This window comes from Haliaeetus albicilla, chromosome 1 (genome assembly GCF_947461875.1).
Source record: "Haliaeetus albicilla chromosome 1, bHalAlb1.1, whole genome shotgun sequence".
Taxonomy (NCBI): domain Eukaryota; kingdom Metazoa; phylum Chordata; class Aves; order Accipitriformes; family Accipitridae; genus Haliaeetus; species Haliaeetus albicilla.
Genome location: NC_091483.1, coordinates 14,066,953 through 14,087,579, shown reverse-complemented (window position 1 = coordinate 14,087,579; position 20,627 = coordinate 14,066,953). Strand labels below are relative to the sequence as shown.

General features: G+C 41.4%; 1 protein-coding gene and 1 long non-coding RNA gene across 3 annotated transcripts in view; one reads left to right on the top strand and one right to left on the bottom strand.

Moving 5' to 3' along the window:
• Window positions 1-141: 141 nt before the first annotated feature.
• LOC138684769 (uncharacterized) lies at window positions 142-5,904 on the top strand. Its single transcript, XR_011324036.1, has 2 exons — window positions 142-4,596; window positions 5,425-5,904. It is a non-coding gene; the product is annotated as an uncharacterized lncRNA (long non-coding RNA).
• Window positions 5,905-14,671: 8,767 nt separating this feature from the next.
• The window catches only part of NAA15 (N-alpha-acetyltransferase 15, NatA auxiliary subunit), a 41,386-nt gene continuing 35,430 nt past the window's right edge, over window positions 14,672-20,627 (bottom strand). For both annotated transcript variants that reach the window (XM_069779401.1, XM_069779409.1), the window contains 3 exons: window positions 20,192-20,335; window positions 19,014-19,111; window positions 14,672-16,123 (listed from right to left, as the gene is read on the bottom strand). In XM_069779401.1, the coding sequence (XP_069635502.1) occupies window positions 15,923-16,123; window positions 19,014-19,111; window positions 20,192-20,335 (443 nt within the window). In that variant the 3' untranslated portion in view covers window positions 14,672-15,922. The remainder of the gene's footprint in view (window positions 16,124-19,013; window positions 19,112-20,191; window positions 20,336-20,627) is intronic.

Sequence of the window (20,627 nt, the reverse complement as noted above, 5' to 3'; positions counted from 1 at the left end):
TCGGCTGGGAGCGGCCCCGCGGGGAGATCTCGCGAGAGGCTGGGGGCGCGAGCGGCCGCCGGGGGGAGCCCCTCGCTCGCCCGCCCGCGGTCCGTGAGGCGGCGGGCCGGGAAGCCGGGGGAGGGGAACGGCAGCTCCCCCTGCCGCCGCGTCGCCGGTTTTGTGGCGGTGACTCGGGCACCGACGGGGGCTCGGGAAGCGGGGTGTGCCCGCAAGCCCCGGCCAAGCGCCCGTGAGGGAAGCGGGCTGCCCCTTCCCGCCTGTGCCCGGGGAGCACCTGCGCCGGCGGGTTGCATTTGTCGAGTAGTTTACGTGGATGGCGAATAAACGCAGGCAAGAGGCCTAGCCGGCGTGCCCGAAATGAGACGAGGAAGGCCGGGATCGCTGAGGAAGGATGTTTTTTAATGGCGGGGAGTATTTGCTGTGGTAGTTTTGTCAGTCAAGCTGGTGGCGTGATGCCGGCGGCCCAGGCCTCTGGCTCGGGCGCTGCCGAACTTGGCAGTTCCCCAGGCCGGGGGCTGCTGCGGGGCAGCCTGCCCGTGGTGCTCGGCAGGCCTTCTGTGGAGGCTGCGTCGGCGCGCTGTGGGGTGGCAAGGGGCGAGCGGATCTCGGCCAACCCCTGTGCCCTTGCTGCGCGCCAGCCTGACCGTTCTGCTGTCATTTACAGTAATGAGACGGCAGCAAGTTCATCCCTGACAGGGAGACACGTGGACCAAAAGTGATTGACGTGCCTCACCATAGGCGGGGAAGTATGGCATTGCCGTAAGAATCTGTTAATAAACTCACCAAGGGCATCAACCTAGGAGAAGGGTAGGATGGAGACATCAAGTTTAAGCAATGTCAGCCAGCAAAAAATCTTTAAAAGAGTTTAACCCCTACACTGAAAAGCAAATGTAGATTGCAGTAATTGAAAGAACTCTTACCCTAACAGTGGCTCTCTGGCCTACAGACTGATAGCTGCGCCAGGATTCCTAAGGTTTGGATCAGATACCTAATAATAGCCATTGGGAGTCCTCCTCTTTATCCTTTTACGCATGCTTCCGACCACTCGGGCCTTCTGCCTGCACAAATAAGAAATGTTATCCTTGGATCATTGCTCCCTGTAGAGCAACTGTCATGTGGTTGAAGAATAGTGCTTTGAGCAGCCTGTCATGGCTGATATGTAAAAACAATGGGCTAGATTAAATAAAACACCCTGAGTTCAGAGCAACTTCAGTTACAGTGCCCATTTTAGTTCTTGTTAGTCCTTCCCCCTCCCTCGGACCAACCTAATGGAAGATTGTAGAGAAGCACCTCCACCCTGTAGTCCTCTTCTGAGAGAAGATGCCTTCATTTATGCTGTCAAGTAATTTATTTGCCCATCTGTCAAAGAAGAGGAGTAATTTTGTTCCGGTGTGAAAGTAAGATTAAAGGAAGGCAAGGAGGTTGCGCCACCCTTGAGTTCTTACTGTCCCTTCTACAGAATTGCTCGTTTTTGCAGCCAGAATGTAAAATGTGTTTGGATGAGGAGAGGGAGCACAAGCAATCATGCCCCTATAGCCTAATGATTAAAAGAAGTAGAGAAATCCTAATTCTAGTGGGGGATGCTGTGATTTGGGCTCTGGCTAGCATGCTAAAAGGAGACTTTAAACAGCTGTTTGGCAGGGTCTGCCTACCGCTCATTTAGCTGAGTTTGACCTAGGTTATGCCAAGAGGGCCAAAGTGAGTTATAATTAGATCTGAGCTCTTCAACAGCTCTTAACATCTTTTATTTCAACAACTAAGACTTTAAATGGCAGAATCTATACACCATCTAGTGGCCGAAGGCATTCTTACTTATTAAATTTTTATACTCTGCTAATTTTACACCGACACCCCCAACACCTTGCCCGTGAATTTGCCTCTCAATACTGACAACAGCCACCCTAGTTTCTGTTTTGTCAGCCATAAGACAGGCAGAACCACCTTCAAGGGGATGCTCTGGAACACAGCAGAAAGAACGGACTTGAAGTAAATACCTTCTGAGAGTTTAAATATTCTCCCAGATGTGGACAATATGCAAAGATTTTGCTCAGGGTTTCTGGGTACAGAAGGTGAAGTACTCTTTACTGAAAGAGTAAAGTACTCTTTACTTAAAAGAAGGCACGGTTGTTCCAGGGAACAAAATAAAATCCTGAGTGCAGTTAATGAAGCTCCTCACTCACTTAAGGTTTCTTAGTAGTACTCAGCATTTGCCCGCTCGTCTTGCAGCAGCTGGCCTTAGCTTGAGCTAGTGAAAGTACAAGGGGGAAATTTAACTGTCCTTTTTGAACTTCCCTATTACTCCAGTCATGAGACTTCCTGATCAGCCTTAAAAAATCAGTAAGAAATCAGTGATTTGGCATGAGACCACTTCACCCATCCCACCCGTTCCTCCTTTCTCCAGTAAAGCTGTCCCTCCAGAGCAGGAGTTTTGGGGGAAGGTGGCTTCCCGTCGAGAGGACAGCAGTCACTGTCTGTTCTGCGCTTGGTGGCCTGATGCCACTGCCCTTCTGAATTGTGGTAAGATGGAGATGGAAAAGTCAGTTGATTTACATGGGCAGATACGTGCAAACTGTCATAGTTTCAGCCAGAATTCCTAAGCTGTGTAGAGATTGCTTAAATCTCTAAGTTGTGTACGTGACAAAATTCCAGTGTGTCAAAACAGAATTTTTTCATGGGAATGTATTTTTCGTGACTAAAATTCTCCCAGGAGAGTGTTCTGTGATTCAGAATGGCATGTCTAGTCAGACCCAGAGCAGGGAAGTAGGAATAGGTGATGGCTAAAATGCATCAGATCCAGAAAATCAAATTTCAGTTTTCAGTCCCATCACAGGGTCTTGACCCAGGGTCTCGCATACTGGGTCAATGCCCCAAGGACAGGGTGGCTGGCTGTTAGTGCAGACCTACCCCCGTCTCCTCACTAACTGCTCTATTCCGCATGCCCTGCCAGCCAGACCAGAAATCCCCAAATCCCGTTCTGCAGAACAGCAGGCAGAACACGCACTGTTTTCAAATCCATTTGAGGCTGAGAGATACGTGTCCCACAGCAATCAACAATTAATTGCTAGCCGTACATTTCAGCTGAAGGATAGCAGAAAATTCATGTATGCTGGGTATGCTGCACATCCATTAATGGTAAAAGTCGAAACTTCCTGTTTTCCAACCCAATGGCCTTCAGCACACGTCATTTAGTCCATCTGGCAGTAGCTCACCAGGAGGACAACTATGTTTCTATCAGGTATAGCCTGAGAAGGATGAAACTAGATTACATGTGAAGAGATTCGTGTAAACAACTGCTTTAAGTTTGTGGCCTGCTGACTTTTGGGTTACGTGAACCCATGCAAAACTGATGCAGCATACTGTTCTGGTATGACAATTACAACTGTTCCTGCTTGGCTGGAGCAAAAATCCAGCTAGTCTGCTCTCCTGCCTCCTGTGGCAAGTGGAAGCTTACAGGAAGACTACAAGAAGGGGAGAAGAGAGCCTGTTTTTACACCCTCATGACTTCTGCTGATCTGTGGTAAGGGATCTCACAAACAGAAATTGTATCAAAACTGTTCTGTTGAAAGTCTGCCTTTGTATAAGAACAAATATTCCTGATACACTTCGCCTGTAAGTTAAAAATTATCTTAAAACTTATTTTAAAGTTGATCCTCTCACTGATTTAAAGTGCTCTACCAACAGCTGTAAAGTAGAAAGTCTATTTGTTTTTAAAGCACCTTTTGAACTTAAAGTATATCACAACATTATAGAGTTCTCTTTTTGAATGATTATTATTTTGCAGTGCCTACATAAGAGCAGCTTACAAATACACTTAATAGCTTGAAGGATTTTTAAATCGGTCTGTGCAGCTTTTGCACAGAAATTCTCGGTATGGTTAAGTCAGAAGTACAACAAACTAGGTCACTCTTGCTTTTTAAGCATGAAAAAAATTTAAAAATTAACTTGTATGATGTTGAACTCCAAACAGGAGTGAAAAAGTCAATGAACAGTGAAAGTTATTGGTACGTGGTAAAATTTCTTTTTTTTGTAGGGAACATTCACGCTAGTATTTGAATGGGATTCATGCATCTTCTGTAATGACTACTTCTCACTCTGAAGGGTGCTTATCTTAGAGCAACAAGTGCACAGGAGTTATTCTAAAGTAAAAAAAAAATATCAGCGGTAAAGCCCTGTCTTTTAATTCCACAGCAAGGTAAATAACTGATGCCTCAGCAACCCTGATCCACAGCAGCCGAGGTATTCTATTTTCCCTGTGGTTTTCTACCTCAGGATATTTTACGCCACTTGGTTGCCCTGAGGTGAAGTACACAGCCCTTTTTCAGCAGAGAAAGCCAGCCCTGGATAGAAAGTGCTAGGTTACAGTGTTTTCCAAATACGAGCCAGAACAGCACTTTCCAAAATTTTGAGAGAGGTTTTCAATGCTACAGGAACAATGTCAGTTAACATCTTCCCAATTGCTCTCCTATTTCCCCCTTGCTAGGGGCATGGCAAGGCGGCTGCAGCCGCCCGGTTAGCACTGCAGTGGGTGGAACTGCACTCCTGGAAATCCCCACAAAGCAAAGTGCTTTGGGATGTGGCCAAAGAAAGTTGGAGGTACAGTATTTCCTTGCAAATTCTCTATAAAGAGGAGGAGGATCATACAATTCCTTGGAGGTCCTCAGCCATGGAACAGTAGGCTGCAGGGCCAGATCTTCCTAATTAGCGACGGGTTAAAAAATGATGGCTAATGCAGTAACTCCCATGCAGGGAGATCTCAGGAGAATCTTGGCTTAAGTCACTTTTCTATGAGCTATTTCAGTGTAGTACTGGAAATTTCATCACTTCGGATACATATGTAGGGATAAAGATGTTGATTAGATCATTACATTTCATCCAGCACAGACTATTTCTGGATGTTCCTTTCTAATATTTTTGGAGACCAGCAAATATAGTTGAATTTATTTATAGTAACAGAATAAATTAAAAATTCTTCTTGCTATATAAGCATTTGAAAAAGCTTTTGCTTTTCTTCTTTTGCAAGGACAAATACTTTTAATATGCTGTCGGATGTGTTCAGTGAATGGATGTACAAGAGCCTAAGTTCACAGTTATTTTTATTTAGCAGATGTAGAAGTTTCTACGGAAGGAGATTCTGAAAATAGTTGCAAGTCTGTGGACTTGCTCAGCATTTCAAGAACAGTCATTTCTGTCTTCCCTTGAAGACATATTTTAACTTATCAGTCCCATGAAAATGCGGACTGTTCAATACCTAAAAATTATGTCTACTGGGTTTTAAGTTAAGGAATGAATTAGGAAAAAAGTCTAAGACTGTCTCATGTTGATTGTTATTTTCTGAAGGGATCAAAAAGTTTCCAGGCATGTCCTTTTGATCCTGGTAGTTTAATGACAGGCTGTTTAAAAATGCTTTCAATATTTCTGCAGAGATACTGGACCTCTGACTTCTGAATTCCTCTGGTGGCTTTGTCCTTTTGTGCGAGGCCTCGCATCCTCCATTTTTGCAGGGAGAAGTCCTGTGGTTTTGCAAGGAAAAGTTCTGCTATGGCAAGACCTGACTCTGCAAGTCTAAGAAGAGTTTGACCTCCCATTAACATGTTCCTTTACGATAAAATACAGATGACAGAAATATTGCAGCAACAACGGACAGCTTTTTAGGAGATAGGATTTAAGGCCCTGTATGTCAGGTTCTTAAAGCAGACTGGAAAAGCAAGTATCAATGTACCCTGTTGAAATCACAAAGACAAATGTCTCATCTATCTTTGCATTGAAATAAAGTTTTGACACAGCTGCTTTTACTGCTAGTTACTGGAATGTGACTTTCTCATTCACTTCTGTGCCCTTGTTCTTGTCAAAACTATAAAACTAAAAGCTTTAAGGAAATTAAAAGAAAGAAAAGTTTTTCCATTTCTGGCTTGTGCTTGGATTTTATTCTCATTGCATACTTGATGAGAGATTGGGGCTTTGATGTTCCAATCAGTGCATGCTTTAGGTTGTCTAGATGATAATAATAGGCCTCATCCACTGGGCATAACATCATAGTCTTTGTCTGACAGAAACCTTACAGCCCCTGCTGTGAGAATCCCCTGCCAAAATGGGCAGAAAAAACCTGGACCCTTAGTGCTAAAGGCAGCATCTGCAGCTTTATAAGTGATAGTTTAATAGGAGCACCCACTTGACATCCTACTCATAGGAATGGGAATGGCCGCGGGATTGCACCTTCAGTGCTTGAAACACTGCTTGGCCATTTGGGTCTGTACAGAAACGTAACATCACGCAGCTCTTGGATGACAGTGACTGAAATAATGAGCTATTTGGCCTATCTAGGTAGCTGAGGTGATAATTGAATCACATCTGTGTCAAGAGCTTATCACTGAAACACAGGCTCTCCGCACAAAGCTGTACCAATGCTGCCTACAGATCCCCGCTCTGGCGCTGGGCATGCCCTCTGCCTCATTAGGCTGACTTACCAGAAAACCGAACGGGGAGCATTTTGACAGCAGGGGTGCAGACAGCGCCAGTGGGCAGCAAAGCTATTCTGAAGCATTTTGATCTGCCAAGTGTATGTTAAACCAAAAGCCGTATCCGTGCTTTCTCAGTCCCTGCGAAGCCCAAGGGCTTTCTGCATGTCCCAAAGCAGCACTGCAGAAAGGTTCATCAAATGTCACGAAGCTTCTATATTTACCTGTCTGCACCACGGCTCCCGATAAATCATTACCGGGCAGCAAAAAAATCCAGTTGTACTGTGCTCTGCCAACGATTTGCCCGCATGTGTAAGCTCCAGGTTGAAGCCCTTGAGCCCCAGGACTTTGTTTGATGTGAGGATATACTGTGCATTTTATTTTCTTGCAACAGGTTTTTCTTCAAATAGTATGATATCTGAGTGTGGTTTTGTTACTTATTTCTGCAAGAATAAGCTTGCTTCCTTCTTTTCCCAGGCTCTCATTTGTTATCAAGGTGTCATGGTTTAACCCCAGCCAGCAACTAAGCACCACGCAGCCGCTCACTCACTGCCCCCCCCCCCCCCCCAGTGGGATGGGGGAGAACATCGGGAAAAGTAGTAAAACTCGTGGGTTGAGGTAAGAACAGTTTAATAGAACAGAAAAGAAGAAACTAATAATGACAACAATAACACTAATAAAATGACAACAGTAATAATAAAAGGATTAGAAGGTACAAATGATGTGCAGGGCAATTGCTCACCACCTGCCAATAGATGCCCAGTTAATCCCCGAGCGGTGATCCCCCACCCCCACTCCCTCCAGTTTATATACTGGGCATGACATCACACAGTATGGAATACCCCTCTGGCCACTTTGGGTCAGCTGCCCTGGCTGTGTCCTGTGCCAACTTCTTGTGCCCCTCCAGCTTTCTCGCTGGCTGGGCATGAGAAGCTGAAAAATTCTTGACTTTAGTCTAAACGCTACTTAGCAACAACTGAAAACATCAGTGTGTTATCAACATTCTTCGCATACTGAACTCAAAACATAGCACTGTACCAGCTACTAGGAAGACAGTTAACTCTATCCCAGCTGAAACCAGGACACAAGGGCATAGTCCTACTTCTGTTTTAATTAAAACATTGAATAAAAAAATCCCACCTATGAACAAAACTGGGAACTCTCCCCACTTCAGTCCCTTTTGGTAAAATCCCGCTTATATCAGCAACATCAGTTTTGTTTTCAGCACAAATAACTTTGAGGGTTCCAATAAAATCAACATCACCTTTACAAACAGCAAACCATTTCTCTGCTCCCTTCCTCCACCCCGAAACCCCAAAACATTGCAACTAGCTTTGGTTGTTGGTTTCCGTACAGAGGCTGGAAAGACCCAACAGACTGTGATGACTAACCTGGTTCTTTACCAGTAAGATGGTTCCGCAGCTGCACTGAAGTACTGCTCCAAGGACATCTCCTCTGTAAGAACAGCAGTCTTCAAGGTGTCAGCCACACAAATCTGCTTTTTAAGAGGGCTACATATGAAAGGATATTAGAAAGAGAATACTATACTGTATTTGTGCTATTGAAAATACTGTGATCTCACCAGAAAGAATAATTTATAACATATATAGAAAAAGCAAAAAAAAAGCCCAAATAGGTGGAGCCCATGCATCTGATAATATTGTTAACATACAAAAGAGACAAAAGCCGTATGATCCCAGTGGCTTGCTAAGATGTCCCGTCTGCTATCAGATTTTTAATTTTCTTTCTGTATTCAGAGTTCCTGCTTGTATTTATTCCAGTGGCATCAGTCTTTCTTTTGCCCTTTCTTAACATTCAGCAACAGCCTGTGCCTCCGGACATAGGACTCGCAGCCCTGCACTCAGATCACTTTGCTTTCTCAGTTTTAACCTAGCTGCAGTGCAAGGCTTTTCCTCCATTCCCTTCTCTTTCAGGGTTCTGTGTAAGGGTAAATTTAGGTCACCATACATTATTCACACAGCATACATGCCATTTGTGTACCTGTCAATAATTTATAAAAAGCAGAACAGCTTCAATCCCAGTTGTACTTTTCAATGCAACCAAGCCAGAAGATTTGGTACACTCTCAAATTATTCTTATTTTTGTCTGAAAACCAGTGTCTCGCACCCTTTTGTGCTCTCTGCTGGTGGAGGTTTTCCCTTACCCACACGTACTGCCTTGTGCAGCGATTCCAGCTCACCTCCGTCAAGGGCATCATCCCCAGGAGGCAGATCTCCAGCAACCCGAGTGGATCAGCTGCCCAGAAGCCAACATTTTCCTAGAACTTTATAAAAATGCTTGTAGATGAAAGACAACTGCAAGAAAAATTAGCAGATAATTAATAAAAGCAGCTTAGTATGTTATGAGGAGTGTCTGGTTTTAAGTTTCATATTTTTGTGATAAATTTGTACAAAGCCTATTCAGCAAAACAGTGCTGTTCCTGCTCTCAGGGGCTGACCGGACATCTCTGTGGTGCTCTTAGAAGAATGGAGCGATGGCTCTTGGTTTGAAGAAGTTCAGGAGAAAATGCCAGACACTGCAAGGTCCTGAAAAAGCCCTCACGAACCCATGACTTGCACTTGCTTACCATGGAAATGCCAGTCTTACTGCATGAACCACTCAACAGCCCCATCTTTGCTCGCCCTTTACTTTCCCCTACATAAAGACTATTTACACATCCCTTGGGTTAGCTGCATGAAGGCAAGATGGGAATAAAGTAGCAGCCAAGTCCAGTTTTGGAGTACTGCTGACTGCTTCATCTACAGCACAGCTAAGCCACAGACCAAGCAGGATTCCCCCTTCCCCTGCTTCTGCTTTAGGCATTACAGAAGTCACGCAATCCAAATGAGAACATTACTTTTGTACGTATGATTAAAAAGATAATTAAAGAACGCAGAACGCTGACATTGCTTTGCCAACTGTACAGTGAGTCAACTGGGTGGTTTTTCTTTGTTTTTAGAACAGTATTCACCTCCAGTAGCATCTGAGGCTTGATGGCTGCAGGAAGGGGACTCGCTAGGCAATTAGCAGGCATCCCTTCAGTGTTTTGAGGGACAGAGTGTCCGCAGAGAAGTGTTGTCTTTCTGCACGTGGGACCTTCAGAACAGTTTCCAGAAGCATAATGACAAGGTAGAAAGATCCTTTATACCTGATGGAATGGAGGGGTACTGATGAAAAGTCAGTCCTGACAGATTTATGCAGATAAAACAACATATGAACTGCTAGACTACCTTGGCTCCTCATAAATCTTCTGCGCTTTTAAGTCCTCTTGTAGAAAATCATGAGGTGCTGTTCCCAGAATTGGAAAGGTGAAGTTTGAAAATATTAAAAGTTCAAGGCAGGCAGCTACTCAGCATTAATGCTCCTCCTCTCTCACAAAAGAAAAATGAAATTACTGAGGACTTTGATAAGGAAGGGATGCTATTTTTTAGGGGATGCTCTTTTAGTAGGGTTGATCTGTGCAAAGCAACCCTTACTGCAGCAAGCTCCCCTTTCACATCCAATGGGGTGAATACGAGGATATTGCTGTAATCACTTCAGGTATCTCACCAGCACCCCCCCCATCACCCCCACCCCCCCGCCCCAGCATTTATAACAAAATACAGAACCTGCAAGTTGCTGGAGCCCTTTGTGCTCTCTGTAGACAGCGTTAATCAGAACTGTTACTCATTAGACACAGTAGTTAAACCCTTTTTTCCAGGTGATTCTAACTGTCAAGTTTACAACACACTATAGGTTATTAGCTGCTAGCTAGTTACATTTGCTCCAATTTGTCAGCATTATTGTATTATTTTGTCTGCTGACTGATTAAAACCACAAGACATCCAGGGATGCTGGGTCAGGAAAGCTTTGTGGGCTTATGGATGGGGAAGAGGTGGCTACTGAGATTTATTATCCCCCCCCCCCCCCGCCCCCAAACCAGATCTGAGGAAAATGGCAAATGCTTCTTCATTCAGCTTGCCTCTCAAACCCCTTTTATTCAATCCTTCAGTAAGAGCATTTCCCAAATCTCTACCCTGGCTCTTTGCAGCCTGAAAGAGCAAAGGATCTTTTCGTATGTACATACAATTAGCTTGTAGGGTAGAAAAGCCAGCTCCCTGCCAAGGTGGTTCTTTTCCAGCCCGACTCCAAAGGGAGCCACAGCCTTCCCTACTGACCTTTCTCCCTTTTGCGAGATCCGCACCCCAATTTACAACCCATCAGCATGGGAGGAGACAATGGGGAATTAAGGGAACTAGTCAAGAGATCGTTTATTACAAAGCTGGTAGGCATCTAAGGAGGATGCTGAACCCTACAAGGAAACACTAGCACTCATTTACAAACAGAACTCAGCATTTTTATTCATTGATTGACTTCCTGCCAGTTTTGATATTTGCTACCACCAGAGAAGAGCGTAAAAACACAGTACAACATTATTAACCAGTTAGGAAGGCTGGAAGGGAAAGCAAATCCCAGTACAATTGCAAGTAACTTGGTGGAGTTTATAATTAAGATTTTCTGAACGGATCAGCAATGAAGCAATAAATATGCTGCTGCACTGAACCAACAACAGGACTTGCACTAAATTTGTTGTTTATTGCATTACAGTTAAAAACTAAACGTTATCCATCATCATACATTTGTTCACCAACCAGGTAAATGACACTTTCATCTGTTAAATGCTAAATGGCTAAAATTATGCAGTAGCTGAACTAGACTAGGACTAGTAGAGGTAGATATCGAATGGGCAGTGCCAGGCAGAAATATTTTGTAAAAGTACTTTTCGTCTTTTGTTATGAACAGTTAGCAGATGTAACATTTTCAATTAAAACAACAAACATCTTAGGAAAACTATTCTAAGATGCTTTGGATTTTCTAGTAATATTTCTCTCGCAGTATTTTTACAAACCCTTTGATATGGTCCCTTGTAAACTGGACAATCTTTGTCCTCCGAGTTTTCTGCCACGATTTACTTGAAGACCAACATACAAAGCTAGAATCTTTGTGAACATACTACTATTTGCTTGTACCACTCTAAAAGTAATACACATTTACAGCTTCCTTGGCATGGGAAGACTGCATTTATAGTATTTACAGCTTCAGTAATCTTTCTAGTAATAAAAAAGCTATTTTATACTTGATCTAAAATGGAATTTCTATTACACCACCTCCTCATAACTCGCTTCAGTCTGCTTTTGCCGAGCTGCTCTATCAGTTGCTCCTTGCCATTCTCACTGCTGGCTGTATCGCTCTGGGGAAGAAAAGTCTCTGCCCAAAACAGACATTAAAACTAGTGTTTGTAGACTGCAGCTTTAACTTCCAGGAAAAGTGATCATGACAACATGACCATGAGTTTTGTGAAAGAATACGCCCTTTGCTCCTTACCACATCCAAGAACAGTTCACAAATGGAACGCTCCTGGAAGCAAGAGCCTTTACACTAGCTCGGCAACCACTTTCTTCCATCTGGAACTTTTAACTTTCATTCACGAGCTTATAGACTGCTCGATTCCTTACTGATCTGTCTAATTATACTACATTTGCATCATTTTCCTCCACAGAATTCCAAAGCAGTACGTCATCAGACAAGTGTAACTTACTTCCACATAGTTTGAGCTATTTTACATTACCACTCAGGTACAAACTGCGTTTTTAGAGCAAACTTTCTTAGGGGGAAAGATTTCAAAGTTAGCTAGCTACCCAGTACAGAACACTTACAGAAACATTTAAAGTGATCATGAAAAGGGAAAAATAAAATCATTTTAATTCAGGTATACTGCGCTGGATTATCATATCAAGTGGTTTTGTTAGCATTAGTGGCACACGTTCAAAGCACAACCATGGTGTATGGGGTGCTAGCCCTGCAGGAACGATGGCACCATTGCTCGAACCCTCAAAGGCATCCTGTTAGACAAAGACCTTAAGTTTTCTTATTTGAACTTGCTCACGTGATACTGATCTCGCCCTACTCTCATCACTGTTTTCTTTCTATGAAGACACTGACAATTCAATCTGGCCAAAGAGTAAGGTGCTACACAACTTCCAGGGTCTACTGTACAGCTGGAGCACCTCCAGACCTGGAAAAACAAACCAAAGCAAACAGTAAAGGAAGATTTCATAGATTAATTACACCTACCTCCTCTAGCCCTAGAGAGCTCCCTGGGAAACTTGGAATTTTCTCCTTACGCTAGGAGAAAAACTGAGCAACAAACTTCCTTCTGTGTTCTCGTTGAGACACCACACATCAGGACATGATTCCTCCCCTGTGAACATGGAAGTATTAAGACCTCTACTGAAAAAAACCGTAACTGTAGAAGAATATAGAGGCTTTTAAGGCATTTAAGATGCAAAGACATACAGTGAGTTACTGAAAAGATCATTTTGAGACTATTTTACCTGTTTGTTCACACATACCACATATGTGAACACCCTGGTCTCCAAATGGAAAAAGCGAGTACCTCACCTATCATCTTGGGGCAAACAACCACTTTCAGTTACTTACAATTTAAGTCCACTTCTGACTCTGGCACTGCTTCATGCAATGTGCATTTGCACCATCTACAGTCTCTATCTAGGGAAAAATCTGTTGTTTGAACTTTTTTTTTTCCCCCAGGAAAGATATCCACAGCATATGTCATCACCAGCAGCTCCACTGATGGTAAAAACATCTTCTTCCAGTGAAAATCATGAAGACCAAATCATGGCATTAGTAAGCCAACATGCTAGGTCACTCTGACCATGACTGCAATCCCTGCTCACCTGCATTGGCAGCCAAGCACCAATGATTACCGTTTTGGATCTCAGCATGCAAAGTAAAGTTTTCACTGTAGCGTGGCTCTCTGTGCTACTACTTCACAAGACTCTCATTGCATTGGATTGTAACTCCATTTCCAGCTCTTAAAAACTCTTCCTCAGAAGTTAGCATTGCATCTAACAGGAGAGATGCGAAGATGGAAGGAATAGCAATTTCTTTGCCAATTAAAGAACCTCCTTCTTCAGGTAAACTCTTGACTTAGTTTCATTTCCTGGGACTGCAGTCTTCTGGAAGAGGGTGAGGAACCTCTTTCATCCAAAAGCATAATCTCTGAAGCACTATGGATGCCTTTCAGCAAGGTTATGAAGAAGTGTCTTTGGGGAAATCACAATAGATGTGTAGATGGAGGCTTCTGGAAGGCCCACAGAAATATCCTTTCCCACTTGCATAATGAAAGATAACAAGTAATTTCTTGCTTTTAGTTCATCTATTTCAACACAAAAACAGGCAGTGAAAAAGGAAATAATCCCATTTATAGGCAGCACCCAAAACCCAGAATTAAAAAAAAAAAAAAATTGCTTGATGCAATTTACAATCTGTTAAAAAGAGTGAGCACTCATCTGCCTCCAGCTAAGCATCAGAAGCCAAGAAAACGGCAGCAATACTCAGAGGCAAGGCCAAAAGCTCATAGCTTGTGTAGGCAAGATTGAACCATCTTCAGTAGTTGCAGAAGACATGCAGTCCAAGTATCTCAGGCTGCAGAAAAGACTGAGATCTAGACATAAATACCAGAGTCAGTTAAAGGCTCTACAGGTATTCTAGTCCCTAAAAGCCCAGCAGAATAAATATACAAATATAGCAATACAACTTACATTTCCAACATGAACTACACTGCAAACATACACAAGGATAGCCTAACCATGAAAAGAAAGTGGTGCTGAATATACAAGAAACAAAAACCTGTTCTTCTGACAGTTAGAAAACTACAAACCCTAATAAGTCTTCCTGGATTTCTTAACTGTATGTGTCAATCACTGAATTCCATAAAGTGGAAAAGGAAGGCTGTGTATCCACACAACAGATACTCTGTAACTGAACTCCTGCAGCAAAGAAGGCACTCACTTTATAAGCTGTAGTTTATTTTCTGCTCTGTTTTATATGATGAGCCTATAAAAAAAATTGAGCACTTATCTATATTATTAACACAGTAGACTTGTAGACGGAAGCTTGACTTGGAAAATAAAATTCAACATAACACTGGTGGAACTTAAAAGCCAAGTAGTAAAGCATTCTGTGTTATAGGACTTCCCAGACATTCAGTATTTACATATAATGCATTTGCGCTTTATACTCAACAACCACCCATCAGCAGTGACATTATTAGCGTAACTGGACAGCACAGTAAGCCAACCCTGAGCTGCACTCTAGTGAACCCATTCATTTTCAAAGTACAACAGAGATTGGTTTAAATATTCACACAATTGTTTTTCAAAACGTTTTATTGCATTATATTTGGTACCTTATGTTTGACAAAGGAAATTACATCTGTAACTGCAGGAATAAGAAGCTGGTCTGTTATTGAAAAAAAATCTTGGGCCCCTTAAAAGTTACAAAGTCTTGGGCTTGCCTGAAACAACTGAGCAAGAAATATATTCTTAGAAATGTAGGGCTTCAAGTATTACAAACCTGTGACACTGTGGAAAAGTTCCAGAGGTATCTAAACTGCAGCACTTTTTTTTTTTTTTTCTGCATAACGTGAACAAGGCCTGCTGAGGTTTTAAACTATTAGTCTCTTGATCAGTCAAAATGGTAGTCAGGAGTTCTCCTCTTTGCAACTTCAAGCCATAGTATGTTCTCATTTTGTTTTCACTCTATGTGAAAAATGCATGCTATCTTTCTAATTAGTTGGTGCCACATCACAGTGCATAATTTTATTTGGTTCTTGCATTACAGTTTTAAAAAGTTTGGCCAACCTACACCGATAGGTTCATCTCAAGAACAGCAATGTTGATTCTCCCCACCCCAACCCCCTAGTTTAATTCAAAGAGAGAAATAGTTTTAACTGGTTCCTTCAGTTAAAAACTGTGGTGCAAGAACACCAAACTGATCGTGTACAGTGAATTTCAGAGACACAACAAGCTTATTGAACACACTATGTTTCTTAATTCTGCTTGATATCCGTATGTCCCAGCATCCACAACATAACACGTATGTTGCAAGTTTCTCTGTATATTCTGATTCACATTGCATACTTCCTATGGACAGAATCATCCCCGTATCAAAATCAGTCGGATGCTAAAGCCCCATCAACTCTTTGTGCTCAGTGAAAGAATCCAGTGCTAAAACAGCATTTTTGCTGTCTGAGATAACAGTAATCTCACAAGACAAATTTAAAGTAATATTTCTGCCACACACCTGCTCTGAGGGCTACACACCTCCAGATTTCATATAAATTAGTTTAAAAACATGGGTAGGTAGGTAAGGAGAAGGGTTTTTTTTCTTCAATTTTAGCAGCTTTTAATTTTTAAGAAACCGAACAACCTATATCCAGTAATATGTTAGATATTTTATATATATACTTTGTCAGCAGGATAAAAAAAAGTAAAACTATTTGAAGGCAACATTTTTTTTTCCTTCTGTTCTCTGTGTAAGTTAGAGCAATTCAGCAGGTGCGTGACAAAAATATTATACACCAGATATGGTCCAATGTCATTTTTTTCCAATAAAGTTGTTCATATTTCATTGGCCAGTTCTTCAGGTTCTGCAGAACTATCTCCATTAACTGTGATCTTCATATCCTCTTCATAGCCAGGGGGCATGAAAGCCAAAGCATAAGGGAAAAGCTTATGACAATTTGCTCTGTAAGTTTCAGATGCTTCTTTACAGTCTCCAAGGCTACCGTCACATAAAGCTTCTAATACCTCCATACAAGTCTAATTAAAGAGAAAAATAAAGAAGTGTTATGGTTTCTTAGACATTCATCTGAATGCTCACAAACCAGAAATACAATACTACAAAGAAAACAAAGTCCCAGTATTGTTTTCAGGTTTCTACCAATACCAAATGACATTTTTTTTCACTAGACACAGCACAAAATACCAGTGTAATCTGATTCAAAATAATGCAGTTTAAAAAGGGATTTAAAAACCAGCTAGAAATCTTGACTGAAAATTACAATACTCATTTGTCCTGTTCCTTACTTTCCTAAAAAAAAAAAAAATAAAATTGATCCTTACGAGTTGGCAACCAAGAACCAGGCTTACTTGCAACTAAATGTGTTTTTTGCGTTTGTGATGCCTGCAACCTGCCGTCCCCATCTTGAGATACACTGAACATTTCAGCAATACATAACATGCATTTGAATTTCAGTGTCCGCAAATAAAAACAATGAATCCAGAATATATACTAAATTTCCTAATAATGACTTTTGTGAATGCGCTTTCAGATAGAATTGGAAGAATTGTGGAATATAATTAACATGTAAAAATAGCATCAGCTGAATAACCACAATTAGATGTGAAAACATTTCTAGTAGGGGAAAAAAAAAAAAACATTTTTACATTTAAGGATACATGACTTACTGAAGTGTGTCTGTAACTAGTGAATCAAACCAAATTACTCAGATATTATCACATCCTTCAGATATATCTGCAGTTTCATACCCATTTTTGTTCATGATTTAGAAGAGAGAAAGGAGATTTCCTTTTTTTTTTTTTTTCCTCCAACTTGCATTCCAAACACAAGAAACCAACCTACTGAGCTTCACTAAAGCCCGGCAGCATTTAATGTCAGTCCATGTCGTGTATGCTAGCATTAGCATAGTGAGCTAGTCTTTTTCCACTCCTCTGACATTTACTATAGCTTTTATTTGTTCTGTGTATTGAGATTAACTGCTGTGTCCTCCTACTATGGGGTTATGAAGTTCTCTTCAACAACCCCTCTTCCTCACATTTGCTCTTTGCGACACTGGCATCCACAGAAGGTCAAATATATCTAGATTTATGCCTGCAAATGTGCCCCGAGACAGCTGGTCTTTACTAAAATGAAAAGTAATAAACTGGATCTCTTTGCACATGAGAATGCCTTTCAATGAATGCCTAGACTCCTTCAGATTCTCATTCTGTTAGGGCACTTCCTATTTCCCATCTAAAAGTTCAGTAGAACTTCAACTCTTATTTTATGTTGGCACCAAGAATGCTTAAATTGAACTTTTTCAGTTTTATCACAATGCTGTGTATATCACCAATATACACCACTGAGTCAGTAAGTGCTTCTCCTAGCCCTACCAAGTTAACACCTCTAAAACAATCAAGCATTTTTGGTTACATTTTAATCTTTACCCAGTTCAATCCCCAGAATCCTACTCTCAGGCAAAAACCACAGCTATGAGGCAAAAAGAATGATGTTGAAGGCAATTTAATTTTTGTTTTCTAAACCTATTGATAATCTATCTTAAGCTCTTTGAGACTGCTCAAACAGTAACATACAAAAAAAAAATCCCAAACAAGAAAACAGTTTTCATAAACTGCTAAATATGTACTTAGGATATAAAAGACATGAGTTTGTGTCCCATAACCAGATCACAACTAGAAAAAGGATCTGAATCTTTAACATCCTAAGCAAGTTCATAAATCATGGCAAATTGTCTTTTCCTATCTCTTTTCCCCCTTTGTTTTGTCCAAAAATTTAATTGTCAATTTAAAATCCTTCACAATTAAAATTCTGTTGAACCCAGTATATATCCAAAGGGATGTGTTTTGGAGAATGCTGATTTTTGCCCACAAAAGAATAATTTTTCTAGAAAGTTCACCAATTTTACTTGCACTAGATCTAAAAAACTCTTGAGTCCCCAGACATAAAGAGCACAATAAAGAAATGAAGTGCCAGGGGAACTGAGAGAGACGAAATGTCCTGAAGTTTGCACAGCCTGCCAAGGAATCTCTCGAATACTTAATTAAGTGTGCTGGACACACTCACAGTGATGCCAAAGAAGATGATTTGACTGGGATACAGAAATAGTTTAGAAAAGACTACAAAAAAAGAAAGGACATTTTATTAATTCTCTGCTTTGTCAGGTAAGGTTCTGCCAGCGTGTGGTCATAGGAAGAAAAAACCATGTTTATTAATTCTTTATAACAAACATAAGAAAAGATACTAAAAAAAAATTATCTTCTCTCAAATACTTTGAATTGCAAGTCAGAACTGAGAGCCTTCCCTGATGAAGGTGTAGGAGCAGGGAAAGGGGCATGGAGGCAGTGGCACAGGGACATTATTCCATGACCACCAGAATAGAGCAGAGTTTCAAAATTTTACAAGCTTTTTACTTAACTACATACTAAGGCCAAAACATGCATATGCACCTTTTATTAAAACTAAGGTAATTCACATGGCTTGCAGGGGGATGAATATTGGAAAGCCTTCACAGAGTTTGAGCCACTCTTAAGTCAATCTTTTTCCTATGAATGTTGCCTGTGTAACAGCTAAAGCTCGGACAGGCTACAGTCTTTTCTTATTGGGGAGCTTTAGCATCTTTTGCCATGTGAATTCTCTTGTGTTTAATAAGCTTTCCCACTACCTGTGGCAATCACATGGTTTCTGCCGCTAGCTAGCTATTTTCATATTACGACAAAACTAAATTAAAAGTGCAAAAAGGACATTAAACATTTTGGTTCAGATGAACCTGATACCCCTTTCTCTCACATGACAAACCAAGCTCCTTACCGCAAGCCACAGCAGTCATTTCAGCTTCCTCTTACCTCCTAATTTGCATAAAGCTTCCATAGATAAACTGGAAGTTGTTTACAATTTATAAATATCTGTTACCTGAAGATTTCTGTTAATGAGGGATTCATCCAGGGTCATTGCCAGCTCCACTGCCCTTTTCTGACTGGAAGGATCTAAATAGTACATCATTTTGGCAGCTACAGGAAGAAAAATAAGCTTTCATCACCCAGTGGATGACCAAAAATGTCTATATACAAACATAAAAGAGACAAGACGACTAAGAGAGGGTACTGAACTCTATAGTAGTAGTTCAAAATGGAACCACTTGGAGCATTAAAACTTGACACCTGAGCAAGTAGAAGGGTAGCTTTAAGTCAACTATTCAATGGTAGACAAAGCATTAAAACAAATAGGCATTGTCTATACTGCAGGGTAGCAGCATTTTGCAGTGTACTGTGGAATCCCAGGTAGTGAAGATAACAAATCAGACCTGCTGCAACACACCAGTTCCCTCCAGCACCACTGCTCCTATGTCTTTCGCACAGAAACTGAGGCACAGAAGAGATGTGCACACAGAGCTCTTATAATACGGTGTCAGGACTCGGCCAGGACACAGTTCCGAGTCCCACGGCACGGATGTAGTTGAAGCAGCTTGATGCCAGAAAAGATGCAAGAGTAACTCACTGCTTTTTGTGGTCAGGTCTGAGCCCAGACTGAGCCACAACAATAATGCTGCTCCCCTGCGTGGTTTACATCCTGTTCCTCATGTGGTACCCGCTGCAATACGTGGTCACTATTGACACCGACAGGCTTTTGTAAGAGGCAACCAGCACCATCTAAGATCCTCTTGTTAGGTCCACCAATAGCTCTGGGCATTACCTGGCTTGCTGAGCACTCGGCACATTTCTCTCAGCAGTCAGTCTCGTCAAATACATGTATCAAAAAAACCTTTGCAACTCGGAAATACGACTTCACATACCATAGCTCATACGAGCTATTTCACAGATGCATGAAATAGTTACAGTCTTACGATACATTCAGCATGCATCAGAAATGAAAACAGGGCACAGAGGTCCAGAAATCTGTATTTTAGCAACACAGAAAAAAATTAAAGAAAACCACAGACAACCTGGTGGTTATGTTGTCACAAAAACACAAACCGAGAGAAGATGGAAAGAGTGATTTTTTTACATCACTGGTGCCGATACTGAGATGGCACTGCTAGATAAGCACAGAAATTACAGAAGCAGGGCAGAAAAAGAATAAAGGCAAAATACCTGATAACCTATGTGGTAGTGAGTCATAGTTCTTTTTAAGGAAAGCTTCATTGAAGTTCTTTGGATTAGTTGCTCCAAAAAGCCGATTCATTTCTTGGTTTAACACTGTTCTAACTGCATCGGGCAGATCCTTACTTTCAGATACTGTTGAATTTGAAAAAAGAAGTTAATTGAGGTAAGCACAGGTAATCCCAGTAAAATCTACTTTATGCATTTATTTTAATATTTGTCATGTTTACATTATTAACATAATTGAAAATCTCAAAGGAAGATGCATGAAATTCAAAAAGGTAAGTAACTGGATCTGGTTGAAAAAACCTTAACTGTGACAAGTTTTCTGATGCTTAAAACAAGCCAAAGCCTTTTTACTCCAATACACTCTCCCCCTTACTGATTAAAATCTATTAGGCTCAAAGACTGAAGTCATAGAAGTCTG